This window comes from Amblyraja radiata, chromosome 1, assembly GCF_010909765.2.
Source record: "Amblyraja radiata isolate CabotCenter1 chromosome 1, sAmbRad1.1.pri, whole genome shotgun sequence".
NCBI classification, from domain to species: domain Eukaryota; kingdom Metazoa; phylum Chordata; class Chondrichthyes; order Rajiformes; family Rajidae; genus Amblyraja; species Amblyraja radiata.
In genome coordinates this window covers 164,090,326-164,115,206 of record NC_045956.1, presented here as the reverse complement: position 1 = coordinate 164,115,206, position 24,881 = coordinate 164,090,326, and the positions used below count along the sequence as shown (strand labels likewise).

General features: G+C 41.9%; 1 protein-coding gene across 4 annotated transcripts in view; it reads right to left on the bottom strand.

Annotated features, from left to right (window-relative positions):
* fam53a (family with sequence similarity 53 member A) overlaps positions 1 to 24,881 on the bottom strand; it is a 112,306-nt gene that overhangs the window by 78,495 nt on the left and 8,930 nt on the right. For 3 of the 4 annotated variants that reach the window (XM_033034670.1, XM_033034677.1, XM_033034686.1), the window contains exon 2: positions 5,425 to 5,678. The exons of the other annotated variant lie outside the window; for it this stretch is intronic. In XM_033034670.1, coding sequence (XP_032890561.1) covers positions 5,425 to 5,577 — 153 coding nt within the window. In that variant the 5' untranslated portion in view covers positions 5,578 to 5,678. The remainder of the gene's footprint in view (positions 1 to 5,424; positions 5,679 to 24,881) is intronic. 4 annotated transcript variants of the gene reach the window in all.

The following is a 24,881-nucleotide window of genomic DNA, read 5'->3' as shown; positions in this document are numbered from 1 at the left end:
CAGACAAGTACTCGTAGCCATGATCGAATCCGGGTCTCTAGCACTGTAAGGCAGCAACTCTACCGTTGCGCCACAGAGTGCCCTTGTGTAGATAGTTATAGACACTATTTGGGGGGGGGGGGGAGGGGGGGGGGTCACAGAGAAAATAGTACAGGCTAAACATTTGCAATGTTTGCTTGCATAAAAGCCAATGCAATTCAAAAGTATTGTGGTACTAAAGATATAACTTAAATATAAAACCAATTCCTGCCTTCTCCCCATACCCCTTGACTCCGCTATCTTTAAGAGCTTTATCTAACTCTCTCTTGAAAGTATCCAGAGAATTGGCCTCCACTGCCTTGTGCGGCAGAGAATTCCAGATTCACAACTCTCTGGGTGAAAAAGTTTTTCCTCATTTCTGTTCTAAATGGCCAACCCCTTATACTTAAACTGTGGCCCCTTGTTCTGGACTCCCCCAACATTGGGAACACGTTTCCTGCCTCTAGCGTGTCCAATCACTTAATAATCTTAAATGTTTCAATAAGATTCCCTCTCATCCTTCTAATTTCCAGTGTATACTAGCCCAGTCGCTCCATTCTCTCAGCATATGACAGTCCTGCCATCCCGGGAATTAACCATGCTGCACTCCCTCAATAGCAAGAATGTCCTTCCTCAAATTTGGAGACCAAAACTGCACACAATACTCCAGGTGTGGTCTCACTAGGGCCCTGTACAACTGCAGAAGGACCTTTTTGCTCCTATACTCCACTCCTCTTGTTATGAAGGCCAACATGCCATTAGCTGTCTTCACTGCCTGCTGTACCTGCGTGCTTACTTTCAGTGACTGATGAACAAGGACCCCTAGATCTCATTGTACTTCCCCTTTTCCCAACCCGACACCATTCAGTTAATCTGCCTTCCTCACATTTATCCACATTAAACTGCATCTGCCATGCATCTGCACACTCACCCAACCTGTCTAATAAGTCACCCTGCATCCTCATAGCTTCCTCCTCAGTTCACACTGCCACCCAGCTCTGTCATCTGCAAATTTGCTAATGTTACTTTTAATCCTTCATCTAATTGGGACGACAGATGGCACAATGGGCTAAGTGTTCGGCTGGCGACCGGAAGGTGGCCGGTTCGAATCCCGCTTGGAGTGCATAGTTGTGTCCTTGGGCAAGACACTTCACCCACCTTTGCCTGTGTGTGAATGTGTGTGAATGTGTGTGAGTGATTGGTGGTGATCGGAGGGGCCGTAGGCGCAGAATGGCAGCCACGCTTCCATCAGTCTGCCCCAGGGCAGCTGTGGCTACAGAAGTAGCTTACCACCACCGAGTGTGACTGAGGAGTGAATGAATAATGCGATGTAAAGCGCCTTGAGTATTAGAAAGGCGCTATATAAATCCCATCCATTATTATTATTATTATTAAATCATTAATGTATATTGTAAATAGCTGCTGTCCCAGCACCGAGCCTTGCAGTACCCCATAAGTCACTGCCTGCCATTCTGAAAGGGACCCGTTAATCCCCACTCTGTTTCGTGTCTGCCAACCAATTTTCTATCCATGTCAGTACCCTACCCCCAATACCACATGCTCTAATTTTGCCCACTAATGTCCTGTGGGACCTTATCAAAGGCTTTCTGAAAGTCCAGGTACACTACATCCACTGGCTCTCCCTTGTACATTTTCCTAGTTACATCCTCAAAAAATTCCAGAAGATTAGCCAAGCATGATTTCCCCTTCATAAATCCATGCTGAATCGGACCGATCCTGTTACTGCTATCCAAATGTGCCACTATTTCATCTTTTATAATTGACTCCAGCATCTTTCCCACCACCGATGCCACTAACTGGTCTATAATCCCCTGTATTTTCTCTCCAGCATTTCTTATTAAGTGGGATAACATTAGCTATCCTCCAATCCATGGTAACTGATCCTGAATCTATAGAATATTGGAAAATGAACACCAATTCGTCCACCATTTCTAGAGCCACTTCCTTCAGTACCCTGGGATGCAGACCATCAGGCCCTGGGGAGTTATCAGCCTTCAGTCCCATTAGTCTACCAACACCATTTTCTGCCTAATGTGAATTTCCTTCAGTTCCTCCGTCACCCTAGGTCCTCTAGCCACTAGTACATCTGGGAGATTGTTTGTGACTTCCCTAATGAAGACAGATCCAAAGTACCTGTTCAACTTAATATAATGCAACAAAGTGACAAACATGCTTTCACATTCCTCAAGCTTTTTTGTGTTTACCAATTTAACATGATTTTGTGGTACGAACATCATCAGCTACATCCTGTTATTGTGGAATAAAGTGTTCAGCACATGCACAGTTAAACACAAATTAAGAATTAGGCTTTTTTAATTAAAGTACATGAAGTGCATTACTCATTAGATATCCTTAAATGGTAAAGAAAAATGGTCAGGCCTAGTCCATTCACAAATTAAAAATATTCAGATGGCAAGTCATGTTTACAACCAAAATGGACCTAGCAATGAAAAATAGCTTTTCCAGTGTGTAGTTTATTCTTTTGTATATTTAATTACTGCTGGATCTTTAAATCTAGAATTAATTACTTTTATCTTACACATCTCTTTCAAACTATTTTTTCTTGGTTTCTGTGACTTTACTTTCAATTATTTATTTTGCCTCACTTCTGGTTTGGATCCTAATGTCAGAGGATTCGTAAATTTGAATGGTTAAAGAGATGCACCTTGCTTGGTTCACATAGAATTTCCTTAAATTGCATTATTGTTTAGTTATTAACTCAAAACCTGCCAGAAGTCTGTGGGCAGCTGTAAACCCAATGAGCAACAAATGCCACTCATTCACTGCAAACCATTAAATTCAAGTCAATAATTTAGTTAAAGAAATGTAATCAAATATCTGTGACTATTTAACCTTTTGTGGATTACCTGTGCACTACCCATGTGAAGATGTCAAATGTTAACTCGACAATCAATAGACCTTCCCTTTTTTTAATTAAATGATTATCTCGGCATGGATACTACCCTTTTAAAGGCAGTAAAACAAAGGTACATTTTTGACCTTCTTTAAAAGTTATCAGTATATCCAGCAAATAAGAATGTCAATAACCTACCACTCCCAGTCTTCACGATAGCACTCTGATAAACTTTTCTGATTAAAAGTTACAAGCTCCCATAAAAACAACATTTACAAGCATCAACTGGCACAGCATGGCTACAGGTTCACGTCTTGCCTCAAATTCTGTGACTGGCAAGTTTAGTCGGTTTAAGCAAAAGGTATGCATTTCTGTCAGGTCGGAGAAAAAATAGATCAGATTCTTACTTAATGGTACTGACAGAAGCAGTGCACAGACTGCCTCCTTCCTGTGGAATGAAATTATGTTTGCAAATAGGTAAAAGCTTATAAAGCACAGGACCTAACAACAAATTAAGAATCTTTGAAAGCTACAAAACACTAAATGGCAATACAAAGCCAATTATTTAAAAGTCAGGATTTTAAAGAGTCAGATTGGACTTTTGGACAGATTGGACAGCATGGAGACAGGCCCTTCAGCCCTCCCAAGTGCACACTGACCACTGGTACCCACTTAATTAACCACATCTTCCTTTCATTCCTGTCAACTCCCCCACATGCCACCATCCAACATCTACAATGGCCAATTAACTTACAAAGCCACGCATATTACCTGGATCATAGAGGGAACATGCAAAATCGACGCAGGAGGCAAATGATGGGATTTGGAAAGATCCAACATTCCAAAATATTGTTTGTCAAAACACAAGTAATAAGGTTATTTTACCACTGGTTGTGAATCTAAGACTCGAGACGAAAGATTTGGGAGAAGAAGTTGGGCGTTAAAGATTGCGACAAGGAGAAATTTATTTATGCGAAACGGTGAAATCTTTGGATGCTTTACCCCAGAAGGCTTTATGTGCTTAGCTACTAAAACTGATGATCGTGGGTACAGAGTCAATCAAGGGATGCGAGGATCAGATAGGAAACATGTGAACAAGATCAACCATGGTGTTATTGAATAGCGGAGCAGAGCAGATCAAAATGGCTGCTTGATTTAAGGTTCAATTTATTGTCACATGTAGCAATTAAGATACAGTGAAATTCAGATTGCCATACAGTCATACCAATAAAGAGCAACAAGACACCCAAATATATATTTTTTACGTGAACATCCACCACAGCATCTCCCCCACATCCCTCACTGGATGGAAGGCAAATAAAGTTTAATCTTCTTCCCTTCTTTGTTCTCCCGCGGTCGGGGTACTCGAACCTTCCGTTGTCGGGGAATCTTGAATCCCGCAACCGGCGGTCGAGCCCTTCGCATTGGGGCGATCAAGCTCCCGCATCAGGGGGATCTCAGTTCCCCGCGCTGGGCGATTGGACACCCAAGTCGGGGCTCGTCGAATCTCCTGTGGCCTGGAGCTTCCCGACATCAGTTTCTACCCGAGACTGCAAGCTCCTCGATGTTGAAATACGCAGGCAGCGGTTGGAGCGTCAATCCCAGGCAAGCGACTGCAGGCTCCAATGGCAAGTCCACGGCCTCATGGTGGGGCTCAAAATCAGTCTTGAGCAAGGCCGTCAGCTCCATGATGTTAGGCCACAGAACGACCAGAAATACGATCCGGAAAAATATTGCATCTCCGGCAAGGCAAGAGATTGAAAAAAAATTCCCATGACCCCAGCCACCCTCCCCACATAAAACAAACCAGAGAACAGAAACACATACATTTTAATTATAAAACACACTAAAAATACCAAAAAAAGGCAAAAAGACAGACTGTATGTGAGACTGCCATCGTTGACAACGCCACCCGGTGATTTACTCAAAGTCATGTCACAGGAGCCCAAGTGGAACCACCCTTTTCCTGCTTCATTCCTGCAACCTGTTATTCAAAAAGTTCTCATATTCTAATCCCACACCAATATTCCTGCCCCATACGTAAAAGCTGTCCTTAATTCTTTGTCAAAAAGGGTAAGAAAATAGCCTTTCCCCCCCCCCCCCAACTTATCCAAATCAAGATTGTGCATCTATTACATTTTTCAATGAACATTTCATATTCATTAAGCTCTTAAGGCTTCATTGTCAACCTGTGTAAAATGTAAAGTTACCATTCATAAAATATCTCCACATGAAAATCTAAACCTCAAATGACAAAAGTTCTGATCCCCAACTAGATGGATCATTCCAGAGCAATAGTCTGCCCTTCCAAAATGGAAATATGATAAAAAAGCAAGCAGACCATCTGGACTCTTATTCAAGGGAGATGTTAAATTCAGCAATGGAAGCACTAATACAACACAGTTGATAATTCAGTCACTTAGCAAGCTTTCCCTCATGAAAGAAGAGAGCAACCAGAATTAGCACAAAGGATATGTTAAATTGCACGAATCACAGCTAGAGTTATCCGAGGAACTTTGTGAATCTCTTACCAGATTAATGCCGTAGGCTTGGCACGTCATATCCTGCAGGCTTTGGTTCTGCAACTTTTCTGTGATTAGTGTTACCATGGTAGTTGTTTCTTTTCCACTGCTCACACTGGCAAGCATTGGAGGCTTTTTATGTACTGTGTCAATATTCCCCATGCACTCCCTGGTTGTCGCACTGCATCCCTGTTCTTATTCATAGGCCTCCATGGCAGCTGCAGCTTTCACCAACCAATATAACCTTCAGTACATTCAATTACCTGTCAAATTACAAATGCAACAAGAATATAAAAGTTTTGTTGCCAAATGCATTCATAGTAAAATTAAATGAAAAGCAATACAAATAAAGTATTGTTGAAACTTCACTAAAATTTTACTAAATACTATCAACATTTAATTTGGTGTTCTTCTTGATCAAATGACCGAGTGGAACTTTTATTCATTCCTCATTAATAAATAACTGCTCATCAATTAGTGATGCACGCACAATATTGGAAATTTTTAATCTAAATACATTTGCTTGGAATTGGTTTTATTAAGACATGCCCATATAGCTCCAACCAAAGTAGGAAAATAAACAATAAAATTACACTTGCATCTAATGATGCTGTCAAAGTTGTAACCTTGAAAACAAAACCTTAGTTCACAAAATACTTTAGCAGTGAAAGTAATCTCTACCATCCCAGATCCTCAATTAGCTCATCACATGGTTGTCAGACATATTTCCCCACACATACACTGGAAGCTTCTACTCCTCAAAACCCATAAGAGACAAATACATTGCTGACAATGAACTCTCATTCAGGAGATCCATTTCATTTGGTCCTGTATCTACCCCAGGCCTAGCTGTATGCAAGCACAGATGGGTTTTGCAGAGGAGCTATGTTGACAAACATACCTCACTTCTGATCATATGTCAGAGGGAAACTAATTGAGCATCTCTAACAAACAGAAACATCCCTGTTTTGTGCAAGGAATGACTCCAACTACTTTTTCTGTTTTAGCAATGTTTGTTGATGTCTTATTCAGTCAAATGTTACTATCACGCACTTCTGAAGATCAGGTTTATGACCCATGTTTGGTCCATGAGTTTAATGAGATCAAGATTCAAGTTACCCTGGAAAAATACAATGAGTATTGGTGATTAAGTGCCGCTTGATGACACTTTTCAACACCTAATCATTAACAAAGAGACGGTAATTATGTGGACTGGATGTGACATGCCTTTTGTAGACAGATGTACCACATCTGCTGGTTGGCAATCTAATAACAGTGCTAGAACCACTTGGCTTAAGGTACTGTTAATTCTGGAATGTCAAATGTGCTGCCCGGTCATGTTCTACACAATTCTCTCAGCTATTTCTTTCCAACACGTGGAATAATGCACAGTGAAATTATTTTTTATTATTTTTATTGAACTGGATGCAAAATAATTTCTCTGTACCTAGGTACATGTGACAATAAAGTACCATTAATTGAAGCATTGAACTAAAATACTCGCTTTTGTGATGGTGGGGATTTGAAGAGGAAGATGGGTCATCCCACTCAACATTTCTGGCTGAAATCAGTTGAATGCTCGTTCTTAGTCATGCTCTGGGTCATTAAGGAAGTGAAAATAGGACATCAGGCCATTCACCAACTATTCTGTAGAACTGCTTTTAAAGTTACCAATGTCCAGATACTATGAAGGACTTTGCAAGGTCATCTAGGTTGAGAAACTTTGCCATGTCTAGATTTAGTACCCATGTCAATAACCAGGTCAATTTTGCTTTCGCATTTTAAAAATACATGGCTATTTTGATAAAAGTGAAAGTCTTGCATGCTATTGTGCTGATGATCCAGTCACATTTTGGACAAACTGGGCAATAGTGGAACATTTTCTCTCCGTACAGCAATGCACCTCACTGAATAAAACTTAAATTAAATTATACCCGTTATGTGAGCAGCTTGTGCTATAGCTAGAATAATGGGAATGTTAGTTAAATTTCATATATTCATGATATGCACCCACAGGTACACAGTGCCATAAAGAATAATCTTCTTGCATTTAAATTCAAGAATACCTTTGAAAAATAAATCCTAAAGCATGAGAACGCAGCCCATCAAAATATAATAAATAGACTTCATGGAAATCTCCATGTAATGAGAACTGAGGATGAAGGGCTTAATAGCACAGAAAATAAAGGGGCCGCAATCAATATGGCACATAAAGCCTACAAAATTAGTCAGGAAAATGAGTACCAAATCATTTCAAACACATGCATCCATACTGGGATATAATGGATATGCTACTCAAAGGGTAATACAAATTCCAAAAGTAAAACCAGAAAATGTACCTCAAATCACAATTTTTAATTCACAATTAAGACAGCGGGAATCACAGATCAGGATGCCATCACAAGAGGGCAAAAACCAAAATGGTGCAATAATGGTCCTTAGGAAAGAAAATTGGCTGTCCTAGTACAGCCTAGATGCTATTCCATTTTATTCACAATTCGTAACTGCTCTAAAATCACCAAGCAAACCCACTCTAAGGCCACTCACAACAGACAATGAACACAAGCCTAGCCAGCTGCAGCCAGTCCTAAAATTAAGTTAATTGAGTCCACATTTTTAACATCCAAAATGATCAAACCTCTGCAATGAAATCCTGCTCAAGGCGAGCAAATGTCAGCAAGATTAAACTTTATTGCTTTCAAATGAATAAATGATGAATAAGTTTACTGGCCAAGTATTCACATACAAGGAATTTACCTTTGTGCTCCACACGCAAGTGACAACATGACATAGTGACAGTTGGGAATAACACATAAAACATTAAACATCTATATTACTAAGTCTGTTCTTGACCGGTTTTGGCCTTCTGTGCTGCGATTTCCGAGAGAACGCCGCCACCTACGGACGTCATTTTTGGCCACCTTGCTCAGAGCCCCCCTCCGCCACATGTGTGCCGAGGATTTTTCCCGTTGATTAAAAATGACAGAGATATTAATGTTTTTACAAAATTCCCCATTCTCTCTCCTGCCCCCGCTGGCGGCAGGGGGAGGGACTATAAAACCAGGAAGTGGTGTGCCACACAGTCTCTTCAAGATGGAGGAAAGCAGAGGGTCACGTTTCTCTGAGCTGTGAATAACACTGAACACATGTCTACTCAAATGTAAGTGCCCTTAGTGGTTCTAAAATGCTTGCAGAATGTGTCTATTGGTTCTAAAGCTTGCAAAAAAAATGTCTATTGGTTCTAAAGCTTGCAAAAAGTGTCTATTGGTTCTAAAGCTTGCAAAAAAAGTGTCTATTGGTTCTAAAGCTTGCAAAACAATGTCTATTCGTTCTAAAGCTTTCAAAAAATGTCTATTAGTTCTAAAGCTTGCAAAAAGTGTCTATTGGTTCTAAAGCTTGCAAAAAATGTCTATTGGTTCTAAAGCTTGCAAAAAATGTCTATTGGTTCTAAAGCTTGCAAAAAAATGTCTATTGGTTCTAAAGCTTGCAAAAAAATGTCTATTGGTTCTAAAGCTTACAAAAAAATGTCTATTGGTTCTAAAGCTTGCAAAAAAATGTCTATTGGTTCTAAAGCTTGCAAAAAAAATGTCTCTATTGGTTCTAAAGCTTGCAAAAAAATGTCTCTATTGGTTCTAAAGCTTGCAAGAAAATGTCTCTATTGGTTTTAAAGCTTGCAAAAAATGTCTATTGGTTCTACAACTTGCAAAAAAAATGTCTATTGGTTCTAAAATGGTTCATACTAGCGCTCCAGAAAGTGGTAAGAAACTGCACTTGAATTTGGTGGCCTTATACCCTGCTTGAAATAGAATTTCAAGGATTAGCCGTGAGTCAACTACCAGCCCACCAGCCGTGAGTGAGTGAGTTGCCAGCACAACATGCTTGATTGACTGAGACGCCAGCCCAAGAATCCATTTGGCGCACAATTTGCATACTAACCCTCTGGAAAGCAGTCCCTTCAGCCCACAACACCCATACTAGCACTCCAGAAAGCCCCCCCCACCCCCTCCCAACTGGCCACCAATATTAGAATTGGAGGAGAGGTGGAATATTGCGTTGGATGACCAGCCCTCCTGTGTGATGCTGGGACCCAACGGGTCCCACTTAGTCTAGTTAATAATAAAACATAAAACACCAGCTGTGTCACTTCCTGTCTGGAGGCTAATTTCTCCCCCTCCTGGATCAGTCCAATCAGGGTTGTGTCATCCGCAAACTTGAGAAGCTTGACTGAGGTGTCAGTAGAGGTGCAGTCATTGGTGTAGAGAGAGTGGAGAGGGAAGAGTACGCAGCTTTGCAGTGTTCCTATGCTGAGAATCTGTGGATCCGAAATGTGCTTCCTGTCTGTCTGGAAGCTGGTGATCCACTGACAGAGGGGTTCAGGCACAGTCAACTGGGCGAGTTTGGAGTGTAGTCGCTCTGGCACAATGGTGTTGAATGCAGAGCTAAAATCAAACAAAATCCTTGCATAGGTCCCCTGGCATTCTAGGTGCTGTAGGATGAAGTGCAGGCCCAGGTTGACTGCGTCATCCAGACCTATTGGTCCGATATGCAAACTGCAGAGGGTCCATCAGGGGGTTTGTGATACTTTTCAACTTAGCTAGCTCAAGCCTTTCAAAGGTCTTCATGACTACAGAGGTCAGAGCGACAGGCCTGTAGTCTTTAAGACCAGTAATCCTTGCCTTTTTGGGTACAGGGACAATAGTGGAGACTTTGAAGCAGGCAGGGACAGTACAGGTTTGCAAGGACTGGTTGAAAATGTCTGTGTGGACCGGTGCCAGTTGTTCGGCACAGAGCTTGAGAGTAGTTTTAGTTTCTGCCTGTTGGGGGGAATAAGTTGGGAATGTAAACTCCAGTGAGAATAAAGGAGTTAAATTCCCTCGGAGAGTATGAGGGTTTGCAGTTTATAAAGAATGTCTATAGAAGTGGCAGATGAAAGGAAATCAATTATGAAATCTAATGGCAGATTGGCTGGAAATTAACACAAATTTTACAAAACACAATGAACACGATTGAAACATTAACTGTGCTGAGTTCCATCACTGATTCTTCCATGCAAATAAGAGCATATGACAAAGTTTGCCTTCTCTACTACAGATTGAAAATGAAGACTTGAGATACCTCATTTTTATTTAAGATGGCAATGTCCAAAGTATAAAACTAAATGCTACAGAAATCTGAATTAATCGATGAAGATTAAACAGTCAGAAATAGCAGAGGAGAAAATTGGTGAAGAACTGAAAGGAATCTCTTCAACCACTGGTGTCCATGCTGAGCTGTGAAAGTCTCAAATAGTCATGATGACATGACTACCCAAGAATACAAAAGTACAGCAAGATAATTTCCAATAATTGTCACCTTGACCTTAAAGGTAGATCTATAGTGAGAATCTGAATGGCAAGCAACGCATCTGGTTACTAAAAACTATTGGTGATTTAATTGCTGATTAGAGTCTCTGATTTATCCTTGCAACTAGTGCAGTGTAAAAGCAATAGGTTAATTTTGGTTGAAAAGGAAGCGAGGACAAGGCAAAAGCTGGAATAAGCAAAACTAGTCAAACAAAGCTTTAGATAATGATAGGTTTCCAATGGTTACATTGACATTAACAAAGGAGCAGAAACTTGAGGCAAGAGAGGTTTTTTTAAATTAATTAAATAAGTGGTGGGTGAAATATTCGGCTAACCTGCTTTTGAAATAGTTTGCCTATCTGATATTTTGCTCAGTTCAGTTGTCCCTGGGTTTTAAGATTATTCAGTTATAAATCGATTAATCTTAAAGCCCAGGGAAAATCCAACCAGTTGTGAAGGATCCCAATCATGCAAATCCACATTTGTGTACCTATTTTTCTGTTTCTAAGAGATGAAGTGTTGGAAAATATTCTATCAGGGTAAAATGAGCTTGAAATGACCTGGCATAGCTCAATTAAAAAAAAAACATGGAAAGGCTATTGCAGATCGGCCATTGCATGCTAGCCAATCATAGTGCTAGTTAGTAGTAGCCCCGCCTAGTACATGCTTTATAATATTAAGAACTCGCCTACATCAGGCAGTAGATGCAGCAGCTCGGAGATGTAATGTACTGCAGATCTAATGCTGTAAGTGTTTAATAAAGATGTGTTGGATCTTTAAGTGTGTTTGAGTCTCGTAGTTACAGCTATGAAAGCAAGTGTCTCATGACTCGCCTTTATATCAATTTCACTCGGTCAACAACAGATTACAAAAATTAACAAATGGTTATTCAGCCAACTTCTGAAGCATCCTCTGCAACAGCCTGAATGGACAAAGGTTTTTTATTGTAAAATTCCCAGATTTAGCCAGGATATGTCACATAATGGAAAATTACACCGATTTGTTTAAAAAAATCTTAAATGCAACTGAATATTTTTAGCATAGTTTACCTAAAGTCAAACTCACTGCTCACGTTAGAATCAAAACCATGCTCCGGCAGCTATTTAAACAATGAAACCGATCTAATTTATAGAACTATGCAGTAAAATAAGGTCCATTAGACTACTTCACTCCTTTTTTTTTTTTTAAAAGGAAAACCACAGATCACTGTAATTATTATTGCCTTTAATAAAATATAGCTGCGGGACATTAGTTCCCTTGAAACCATCTTTTGTTCATTGGAAATTGAGAAATTATTGATAATTTTACCTTCACGCTAAAGTGAAAAACAGCAGGAACCATATCAGATTCAATTCTCAACAACTTATCTTTTTCTCCTAATCTCTTTTTGTAATGTCCTCTACTCAACCTGAAGTAAAGTAATTATAGAATAATTCTGACAATCACAATTTGGGTTAACAAAAGTCTGGAAAAACAAACATGAAATGCTGGAAATACTCAGATCAGTCATTATCAGTGGAAAAAGAAACAAATCCAATGTTTCATATTGATGACCTTTCTTCACTTGAGTATTTTCAGAATTCTGTTTTTATTAAAGAGTTTTCATTCAAGATGCCACCAAGTTACCACTTGTCCTTGAATCTCACAATGTACCCAAATAGTACCCACAATATTACATTACATTACATTAAGTGACTTTCACTCCAACTGAGGTTGAGTGGTGCCATCTGCATTTTGCAGTTTTACTCAAGAGTAAGCTGGTCAGAAGAGCAGTCCTCTCCCAGCAAGAAAGAAAGAACACAATACACAACAGAAATTAAACATAAAACATCCTCCACAGTGGGGTCAGCACTTCCCGCTGTGATGGAAGGCACAAGGGTTCATTCAGTCTTCCTCGTCCTGTGGACTCGTGGTCGGGTCCCTGAAACCACCGCAGTCGTTGCTACGGACTGCCCGAGCGGTCGGGGCACCTCGTCAGGTGATCCTCGGCGAAGGTCGCAGGCAGCTTCACGATGGTGACGTCCATGCCGCACCCACGACTAGAAGCTCCACAGTCCGAGCTCCATGATGTTAGAGCAGGCCCGCGTGGTCGGAGCTCCAACACTGGAGCTCTGCGATATTGAAGTCCACGCTGCGCCTGCTGTTGAAGCTCTAGGCTCGGGGCTGGTCTCCAGTCGGAAAGGCCACACCAATCCAGTTGATAGGCCGCAAGGGGGGGGGACAAAAATGCGACACGGAGAAAAGCCGCCGAGGTAGGTGACTGGAAACGGTTTCCCCCATTCCCCCGCCAGCACCCCCGGCATAAGACATACCGAGAGACACTAATACATACATTAGGACACTAAAAATAACAAAAAGTGGAAAGAAACACACAAGCTGCTGGCGGGGCTGCCGCACGTGGCGCCATCTTGGACAATATACCCAAATGAAAAAAACCCAAATAGCAAAATATTTTCGCCGGACAACCTCTATGCAATTATGAAAATTGAAACCACTCAAAAAAAGTTTGTATAAAAACTATTTTACGATTCACTGAAGATGCTAAAACGCCGCAGGACCCCCCCCCCCCCCACCACACACAGCAACCACGCATTAAGTGGACGGGACCCAACGGGTACCGCGTAGTCTACTTAAAATTAAAATTAACTTTAATGTTACAAGTAAACTTTTCATCTTTGTGCAAACTTGAGTATTTAAACAGGAAACATTAAATATAATTACATTACATTTAATGAATGATGTTGCCAATAACTTCAATCAAATGGATGGAATTTAGATAGTTAAAAAATGATCCAAAACTATGATAGATTTACAATTTCAACACATTCCTGCTTTTGCTGACTACATGCACATTTTTTTTCCTTCTGATTAGCGTTTCTCTTTTGGAAATTGTTTCCAGGCAGAGGTTAACCTCCAGAATCTTGCATTAGAGTACTCATTCTTATATTACTCTAGGCACGAACTGTAAGCAGCTTATTGATGTACACAATGTAATTCAAGGCTGCCTAATGGCCACAGATGGCAAACACCTTAGTAAAATGTGCACTTTGCTCTGCTTGGTAATACAACTACCGATACTATTTTATTCAGTCAAACAAGCTTGTGCATTTATCCAGATATGTCAACAGCTACGAGAGTGCATCCCTTTACAATCATATTTCCAATCCTCTGGGATGCCCAAAATGGTACAAGAATTGCGCGTAATTATTTTTAAGCATGTGCATTGAAAACTGACATGTACTCGACTAATTCACAAATTTGGCAACAATCGACAATAGGTGCACAAGTAGGCCATTCAGCCCCTCAAGGCAGCACCGCCATTCAATGTGATCATGACCAATCAGTATCCTGTTCTTGCCTTCTCCCCATATCCCTTGAATCCGCTTTAAGAGCGCTGTCTATCTCTTGTTATGAAGGCCAACATACCATTTGCTTTCTTCACTGCCTGCTGTACCTGCATGCTTACTTTCATTGACTGATGAACAAGGACCCACAGATCCCAATGTACTTCCCCTTTTCCAAACTTGACTCCATTTAAATAATAATCTGCCTTCCTGCGTGTGCCATCAAAGTGGATAATCTCACATCTATCCACATTAAACTGCATCTGCCATGCATCATCCCACTCACCCACCCTGCACCCTTATGGCATCCTCTTCACAGTTCACACTGCCACCCAGCTTTGTCATCTGCAAATGTACTAATGTAACTTTTAATCCCTTCATCTAAATCATTAATGTATATTGCAAATAGCTGCAGTCCCAGCACCCAGCCTTGCAGTACCCTACTAGTCACTGCCTGCCATTCGGTAAGGGACCCATTAATCCCTACTCTTTGTTTCCTGTCTGCCAACCAATTTTCTATCCATGGCAGCACCATACCCCCAATACCATGTGCTCTAATTTTGCCCACTAATCTCCTATGTTGGACCCTTTCTGACTTTCTGAAAGTCCAGGTACACTACATCCACTGGCTCTCCCTTGTCCAGTTTCCTAGTTACACCCTCAAAAAATTCCAGAAGATTAGTCGAGCATGATCTCCCCTTCGTAAATCCATGCTGAGGCAGACCGATCCTGTTACTGCTATCCAAATGTACGGCTATTTCATCTTTTTAATTGACTCCAGCATCTTCCCCACCACCGATGTCAGACTAACTGGTCTATAATCCCCGCTTTCTCGCTCCCGCCTTTCTTAAAAAGTGGGATAACATTAGCTACCATCCAATCCACAGGAACTGATCCTGAATCTATAGAACATTGGAAAATGATCATCAATGCATCTCCAATTTCTAGATTAATTGACGCATGAATGTTGGGGTACAATAACTCTTATTTTTAAAAGAATCTTCCATCTTTCTTATTCACCAAACAGGAAAACTGGGCCATAATTCAGAGTCTATTTTGAAAGTGTCTGCACTATCTATGCCTCTCATAATTTTATATTGTTCTTTCATAGACGTCTACAAGGCACAGACAATACAGACAGTTAAAACTTTTCCCCCCCCCCGGGTGGCAATGTTCAACAGCAGAGGGCATAGCTGTAAGGTGGGAGGAAGAAATTGTAATGGAGATGTACCAGGCAGGGTTTTATTTCAAATTTTTTTTATTTTACACAGTATGGTGGGCTTTTGAGATGCATTGCCAGAGGTAGTGGAATGAAATGCAATAGTGGTTTTTAAGAAGCTTTTGGAAGTGCAACAGATATGGATTAAGTCAAGGCAGATAAGAATAGTTTAACAACATCATGTTCAGCATGAACATTGTGGGCCGATGGGCCATTTCCTGTGCTGTACTGTTCAATTTTCTATGAGAGGATCAACACCACTCCTACACCAGATTGTCAGCTTGGATGGTGTACTCAAGTGGAGCTCGAACCCACACTTTCCAACCCACCATCTAAGACAAGCGCAAACAGTTTTAAAAGGAAACTATTCCCCAGATCACATCTCAGTCACAACTTAAACACTTTCAGTCTTTGTTAATGCTTCAATATTTAAGCAAACATTGGGGAACAGAAATTTTAGTCAGTGAAAATTTGAGATCAATAACCTTCAGATTGTTAAAATGCAATTTCTATACCAGTAACTATACAAATAAAACATCAATCATTTAAAGAATATAGAACCGTACAGCACAAGAACAAGCCCATCGGCCCACAATGTCTGTGCCAAGCATGATACCAAGACCAACTCTTCTCTGCCTACACAGAATCCATATCCCTCCATATCCATTTACCTATCCAAAAGTCCCTTAAATGCCACCATCATATCTGCCTCAACCACCACTCCCGGCAGCGCATTCCAGGCACTCACCGCCGTCTGTGTAAAATAACTTGCCCCAAACATCTTTAAACTTTGCCCCTCTCAACTTAAAGCTATGCCCTCTAGTATTTGATTTTTCCACCTGGGATAAAGATTCTGACTGTTTATCCTATCAATGCCTCTCATTATTGTATGTACTTCTATCACGTCTCCCCTCAACCTCCATCATTCCAGAGAAAACAAACCAAGTTTGTCCAAACACTCCCTGTGGCTAATACCCCCTCATCCAGGCATCATTCTGGGAAATCTCCTCTGCAACCTTCGCAGATCCTCCACATCCTTGCTGTAATTGGGCAACCAGAACTGCAAGCATGACTCCAAATGCAGCCCATACAAAGACATATAAAGCTGCATCATAACTTCCTGACTCTTATATTCAATGCCCCAACATATGAAAATATACCATATGCCTACTTTACCACTATCTGCTTGCGTTGCCACTTCCAGGGAGTTTTAGACTTGGACCCCAAGATCCCTCTGTACATTAATGTTGTCATGAATCAAGCCATTAATTGTATATTTTCCCCCTTACATTTGACCTCACAAAGGACAACCCTCACACTTGCTCAGATTAAAATTCACCTGCCATTTCTCCACCCATTTCTGTAGCTGATATCCTGCTGTATAGTTTGACAGCCTTCCTGACAGTCCACCACCCCAGCAATCTTGATGTCATCTGCAAACTTACTAACAAACCAGCCAGTTACATCCAATTCATATCTCAATCAGCAGAGGTCCCAGCACAGATCCCCGTGGCACTCCACTCATCTCTTATCTTTCCACCACAACCCTCCGTAAACCAGTTCTGAATCCATACAATCAAGTCACTGGTAATCCCGTGCGGGAGGAGAAGGGTTCAGGAAAAGGGATGGAAAGGGAGAGATGTGGAGTATCAGAAGTGAGAATTTGAAGCTGGGAATGCTAATCAACACTGTTTTTAAAAGTATTCTGCAGATTGTAGATAACATACACATTCAGCCAATTACCCACTGACAAACTCTGTGCCTGATGACAATGAACTGGAGTAAAAGAAAAATGAGAAGAATGGAATAAAAACATGACTCCAGAGAGCACAAACGAGAGGAGAGTAGGGAAGTTTAACTGGTCACAGCCAATAACAGAGGCCAGAGTGTATGTTCAGGAAACAGTGGCATACATGCAAGCAGGAAGATGCAACTGTCTAAGCAAGTAAGAACTAAATTACATGAAGGATAATATGAATGCAGCCATTTGCATCTGTGCAGCTAAGAAAACAATGGATTTATGCTACCACTGTCATTCCTGAACCAGTGGGTTACCGGTCACTTCAAGCCCCACTTGAGAGCAAAAGTCATCACTCTGATGGATTAGACATTAGACCGAATCCCTATCTACCCTTTCAAATAAATATAAAGCTCCCAAGCCACTATTTCTTAATAGAAAGTTAGAAAGAAAAAATATATATCATGAGGCTTGCAGACTATTCAGCTCATTGGCTTCATGTGGGTTTCCAAGAGAACCCTCTATTTCCATTCTCACTCTCCTTTACTTCTCTGTGTCCCTGCAACTTATCCTCACTCATGGTCATAGGATGAACGTTCAAACTCAACAAAGGCAGAACCGAAGGTCTGGATCAAACCTGGGTCCGTGCAGCTGCGAGACAGAACTACCGAATTAGTCTGCTTCCCTACAGTATTTATAGAAAATAGGTGCAGGAGGCCATTCGGCCCTTCGAGCCAGCACTGCCATTCATTGTGATCATGGCTGATCGTCCCCTATCAATAACCCGTGCCTGCCTTCTCCCCATATCCATTGGCTTCACTAGCCCCTAGAGCTCTATCTAACTCTCTTAAATCCATCCAGTGACTTGGCCTCCACTGTCCTCTGTGGCAGGGAATTCCATAAATTCACAACTCTGCGTGAAAACTTTTTTTCTCACCTCAGTCTTAAATGACCTCCCCTTTATTCTAAGACTGTGGCCCCTGGTTCTGGACTCGCCCCACATTGGGAACATTTTTCCCACATCTAGCTTGTCCAGTCCTTTTATAATTTTATATGTTTCTATAAGATACCCCCTCATCCTTCTAAACTCCAATGAATACAAGCCTAGTCTTTTCAATCTTTCCTCATACGACAGTCCCGCCATCCCAGGGATCAATCTCGTGAACCTACGCTGCACTGCTTCAATCACAAGGATGTCCTTCCTCAAATTAGGAGACCAAAACTGTACACAATACTCCAGATGTGGTCTCATCAGAGCCCTATACAACTGCAGAAGAACCTCTCCACTCCTATACTGAAATCCTCTTGTTATGAAGGCCAACATTCCATTAGCTTTCTTCACTGCCTGCTGTACCTGTAAGACAACTTTCAGTGATCGGTGTACAAGGACGCCCAGGTCTCGCTGCACCTCCCCCTTACCTAACCTAACCCCATTGAGATAATAATCTGCCCCCTTGTTTTTGCCACCAAAGTGGATAACCTCATATTAATCTATATTATACTGCATCTGCCACGCATCTGCCCACTCACTCAACCCGTCCAGGTCACCCTGCAACCTCCTAACATCCTCTTCACAGTTCACACTGCCGCCCAGCTTTGTGTCATTTGTGTATTTAGAAAGTTTAGAGAGATACAGCGCAGAAACAAGGCCAGTGATCCTCGTATACAGGTCCCCATCCTACACACGAGACAATTTACAATTTAACAAAACCAATTAACATAGAAAACTGTGCGTCTTTCGAGCTCACAGAGAAAGCCCACACGGTCACAGAGAGAACATACAAACTCCATACAGACAGCACCAGTACTCAGGATCAAACCCAGATCTCTATTGCTGTAAGGCAACTCCACTGCTGCGCCATGGTGCTCCCCCAAAGTCTTTAAAACTACTTTCACAATAACTTTGAATTTAAGTTTCCTCAGTATATTATGCAGCAATACCTGTGCAAATTGCACAAAATTATTTCAAAATATTTCAGTTTTAACATCTGTACCTGACATTTTCATGCGGGAAGCAACAATTGGCACATGTTATGCAATGTTTTAAAACACAAAACAGATAGTATTTTTTAAATCAAATAATAATTAACAGGACTGTTATCTTCTAGTCTCTACTACTTGGCCACAAGGGTACATAATTTTCTTTCCATGGCATACCAATGAACTTTTTAATTCAATTGCACGTCCATTGCAGTCCAGGAAGTCTTATTCATAGAACTCAGACAAAAAAAAGTATGCAAACATTTGTTCTTCCTTTGAAGCAGCCCCATTTATTGCATATCTTTAAGTGCCATGAAGGAATTAAAATCAAATAACACACATCTTGTCAGATAGGAGTAGCAGGTTTTCATCCCCACGCATATAAACCAGTCACTGAAGATTTACAGAATACAATGCCACCCCTATCCTTGAATTGGAACACGCAATGTATTAATGGTCCAGTACCATTACACAAAAGCTACAGGGTCCATCTTTGCAATGTGACACATTTTCCTTCACAAAGGCCCTTGGTCGAACAACAGCACCATGTACATTTTCTTCAGGTAGCCTACCAGCATACACCAGTTATCATCCCAAACAATGAAGTACCGGGACTGGACAGATTTAATGGGATATTGACCTAACGCAGGCAAATGGGACCAGCTTAGTTGAGCCATCTTGGTTATTATGGACGAGTTGGGCCAAAGAGCCTGTTTCCATGCTGTATGACTATGACTGTAATCACTATCAAGTAATTGCTGAGATGTAGTCCTCATGGAATTGGCTAAATGCAAAGGGGGAACAACTTACTCAGTGCAGTTATTATAAGAGACAGCCATTCTATTCTTTTGACTTGCATGGCCATATTTAATAACTGTCCCATTCAGATGATCCAGAAACATGGTACATATTAAAATCTTATCAAATTTCATCAGATCAGCAGCATCCCACCACGATAATTAACATTTTCCATTGAAAACTAAAAAAAGTTACCAAAGCAGAATTTATGCTCCTGCTCTTGGCTTAGAGGGAAATATAAAGGAAATTTCAGTTTCATGTGTGCACATGGCGTTAAATGTGTTGAGTGTTGTACCACTGCCCTCAAGCTCATTCTGTTCAGTGTTTAACAAAATACGCCCACTCGCCCTGTTCTTGTGAAAGCATAGCCCTGAATAAAAATAGCATTTGCAATGTTGTTGACGCTCACAGTTGCCTTTATTTCTCCAATGCATATCATTTCGGAGTGGCGGCGCTGCCCTGGCAGCAGCGGCTTACCGGCAGTCCCGTTTGTTTGTGTTTTTTGTGTTGTTTATTTCGTTTTGGTTAGTCTAGTTTTTGGTTCTTAGTTTTGTGTTTTGGGGGGGGGGGGTTGAAACGGGGTTTGCAGTCTCTCCCTGCGGGGGAATACGACTTTTTTGTCGTATTCCCCTTCTCTGCCTCCGTCTGCGCTGAGGCCTAATGGAGCTGGCGACCTCAAGGCTCCGGAGGCAGAGCCCGTCAGGACTCGCCCTGAGCTCGCTCCCGTGAGGGCGGCCCGGCCAGAGGGAGAAGCAACGCCCGTCGGGGCAGCCCGGCCAGAGGGAGAAGCGACGCCCAAGTCGGGGCGGCCCGGCCAGAGGGAGGTTCGGCGCCCATGTCGGGGTGGCCCAACCCGAGGCTGAAGACGATACGGTACTCACGCGAGGGTGGCTGGGACGGTGTTCTGGCGGTGGTGGCCTGAGTCCGGCCGCGGGCCAACGGCTGCGTCTGCAGGACTGGTGGGCGGCAGCTTCGACCACCCCGGGCCGCTGTTTTGAGCCGCGGGACTGATTTGTAACATCGCCCGGGGGGTATCGCCTCAGCGCAGAGGGAGAAGAGGAGGAAAGAAACTGCAGACCTAAGACTTTTGCCTCCATCACAGTGAGGAGATGCTGGGTGGACTCACTCACTGTGGTGGATGTTAATATGTGTTTATTGTTGTTTTTATTGTATTGTATGTATGACTGCTGAAATTTCGTTCAGACTTCGGTCTGAATGACAATAAAGGCTATCTATCTATTTTAAAAAGTAGATAAGTATAGAAAGTAGTAATTATCAAATTAATAATTGCTGAGATATGCAGGCATAATGTAGTAGATTAAATACCCTTTTGTGAAGATTCAAATTTGAGGGGAATAAATTGAGTCAGAAAAAAATTGCAACTGGCTACACGGTTTATTTGTAAAAGAAATAGCTTCGACATTTGTTGACAATTTTTTGTAAGATTTGTGGCTGCAGCAAATGTAGCTTTAGAAAATACTTTAGCAGCATCCACGCAGGTTAACAAAGTACTGTAGGAAACACCAAGATCGCATGTAGATGTAGTCAACAATTGGGAACACAAATGAGCATGGGCCTTTATGACAAAGCAGGAGTACAAAAGGATGTTTAGTTTAGAGGCAACGCAGAAATAAGCCCTTCAATAGAGCTGCCAAGTTTTGTCAGAGCATTTCAGTATTCTGGTACCTGAAAATCAGTATTTTGCTGAGGAAATCTGTATTTTTACGCAGCGCCTTTTTGCTGAAATGGTTTTTCAATGTGCGGTCATACCCATGAACAAGAATGCATAACTTGTTTATTGTGTATTTGTAATACAGATTATTGTGTTTTATATGTCATAGCTACTTTCTTGCATCTCTCTCTCTCTCTCTCTGTGTGTTGGCTTGAGCCATCGTCTGCTTCAGTGAAGGAAGCAGGTCGGTGATTGGTCACAACTCCCCTCTGCGTCTGATTGGCCGCCGAGTGACCAGTGCATTATGTGATTGGACACAATGCCCTTGGAGACAACGGCTGATTGGATGGGAGGAGATCGATTTGTTGATTGGATGAGAATTTTAAGGGAAGCTGGTCGGTGATTGGACACAACCCCCGGAGAGACAGCGGTTGATTGGCCACCAAATAATCGGGCACATAAAATTGACAAATAGGAAAGGAAAGAAAAAAAAAAAAAATTCTGATTTATATCAGAAGAATATCATGTCTGATCTGCAGTTCCTTCCTATTGAAGAAGAACCCTGGCCCGAAACAACTCCTTATTCATTCCCTCCACAGATGCCGTCTAGTTCGCTGAGTTCCTCCAGCACTCTGTTTTTTTTTTTATTACACTGAAATTGAAGATAGACAAAAAGCTGGAGTAACTCAGCAGGACAGGCAGCAACTCTGGAGAGAAGACCCTTCTTCAGACTGAACTGAACTCACATCGGTGAGAGTACTTGTGACTGTCTCGACCCGGAACGCCACCCACTACCCGGAGCCGCCGCCTGTCCCGCTGAGCCACCCCAGCCTCCCATGTCCACCTTCAACTCCAAAGTCAAACAAAAAACAGAGTGCTGAAGGAACTTAGCGGGCCAGGCGGCACCCGCGGAGGGAACGGACCAGGAGCCGCCCCGGGCCAGGGCTCCCCCTCAACATGCCGAGGCAAGAGGGTGAGAGAGAGACGAGATGGGGAGAGAGGCAAAAATGCTGGAGAAACTCAGCGGGTTAAATGCTGCCATGAGATTTTGTGAGATTGTCTCACCCGCTGAGTTTCTCCAGCATTTTTGCCTCACCCGCTGAGTTTCTCCAGCATTTTTGCCTCACCCATTGAGTTTCTCCATCATTTTTGTCTACCTTTGATCGGTCCAGCATCTGCAGTTCCTTTTAAAAATAACGTGGGCGAATGACTTTACCTGCACACCAGGAAGCCCATGCTCGCGGTCCGGAGCACTCAATGACTGAGTTTTAAGAAATTCTCCCGTGAATTTTATTCGAAGGAACGCGACATCATAAATACTTGGTCAAAACACAATTACATTTACTGAGGGATGTGGATCGATGTATTGGTGACACATTGTATAACTACGTGTTAACTACTGGTTAACAAGTGCGAACAGTGGTAGTTAACAAATCATTTTAGTCTCATGGCCGGTGCAGCGGTGACTTGTAACGATTATCCATGGTCGCTTTTTTTTTTAATCCTTATTTAACAACGCTAATTCGTATTTCCGTATTCATATCGCATTTCCGTACAACATACGTAAAATCCATACTACTTGGCAGCTATGCTTCAACCCAAGGGTAGACAAAGATGCTGGAGAAACTCAGCGAGTGAGGCAGCATCTATGGAGCGAAGGAAATAGGCAAAGTTTCGGGTCGAGACCCTTCTCCACTGCGAAATCTCAAAGTATGCCTACTTTAAAGAAGTTCTCACCACTTCAACCAAATGAGTTTGCACCAACCAACAATCAGCCATACACTATTTCTATCCTACATGCGGGAGGCAATTTACAGAAGCCAATTAGCCTGCAAACCTGCACATCTTTGGAATGTGGGAAGCATCCAGGGAAAACCCACACGGTCTGTCACAGGGAAAACATACAAACTCCATACAGACAGCATCCGAAGTCAGGATAAAACCCGGGTCTGTGGCACTGTTAGGCAGCAACTCTACCATTACGCCACTGTGCTGTCTGGTCTTGCCTGAGCTGTACAAAACATTGGTAAGGACACAATGCAAACAATCTTACAGGGTATTCTTGCATTAGAAGGTTCAACTCATGAAAGCTGGAATAAAGGAGCTGTCCTTTATCAAGCCACGGTAATAGTTATTGGAGTTTATTAGAGTAGATCTTACAGAAACATACAAGCTTCTGAGGGGAATTGACGAGATAAATGCTGAGATGAAATATAAACCAGAACAAAGGGACTGTTTTAGGATGAGGAGTTGCTTACTTAAGACAGAAGTGAAGGGGAATTCAGTTAAGCATTATATGGATTGGGCAGGAAATTGTTGGGGAATTGCTTCTGAGGAATGCAAATCTTTGGAATTCTCAACTATAGTAAGGTCAAGAGCTTGAATCATTAAGTATATTTGAGGCTGACAGAGAGATTTTGGAGCTATAAATAAGTTGAGCATCAGACAGATTGGGCTGGAAAGCATCAAGGTCAAGATCATATCAGCCACTATCGAACTGAATGGCATAACAGGCTCTACAGGCCTTATTGCCGCCTCCTACTCTCTCGTATTTTTTATCAATACATCTGTCACATGATATACTCGTTCGATTCTATCAAGATCACCAGTTCTCTGAAAAGCTATGCAACTCTCCACTAGTTTCCTCAATGATAGGAAAAGACTAATTTAGCAAAATTCCGCCTTTGTCACATAAAATGATCTCCAAATGCGTGCCACTTCTGTATCATTTTCAGCAATTTGTAGGTTTGATTAGCATCCATACCATATGGATAAAGTACTTTGTAGGTCAGATTTTTAAAAAACTGACCTAACCACATCCATTTAAATGATCAGTCTGAAGAAGGGTCTCGACCCAAAACGTCACCCATTCCTTCTCTCCAGAGATGCTGCCTGTCCCCGCTGAGTTACTCCAGCATTTTGTGTCTATCTTCGACTTAAACCAGCATCTGCAGTTCTTTCCTACACATCCATTTAAACATTTTTTTGCAATAAGCTTTTAATATTCTACATGCACAGAAACAAAATAGAGGTCCACCACTAATTTTCCAGTACCCTTGGTTCCAGAGCCTTTCTGGATTATCTGTTTTGCTGGACCAACAGTGGTCACAGTTTTGGAAACGGATCTGCTAACTAGAGTCAGACTGGAGTTCCAGAGCCCTGGGCGCAGGCAGCAAATTCAACCCACTGGGTTGAAGTCGACTAGGGGAACAAATCTGCCGTATCCGGCCGCAGAGGGCATGTTCGACTCGCTGATTGCATGGAAGTCCCGATGAGGTCAAGATCGTCTGCCTCACCCGGCCTAGGTGCCACAATTTCAGGGGGACTTCCGTTGAGGATTTTGCCCGGATTTGAGGGACCACGCCACTAGTTG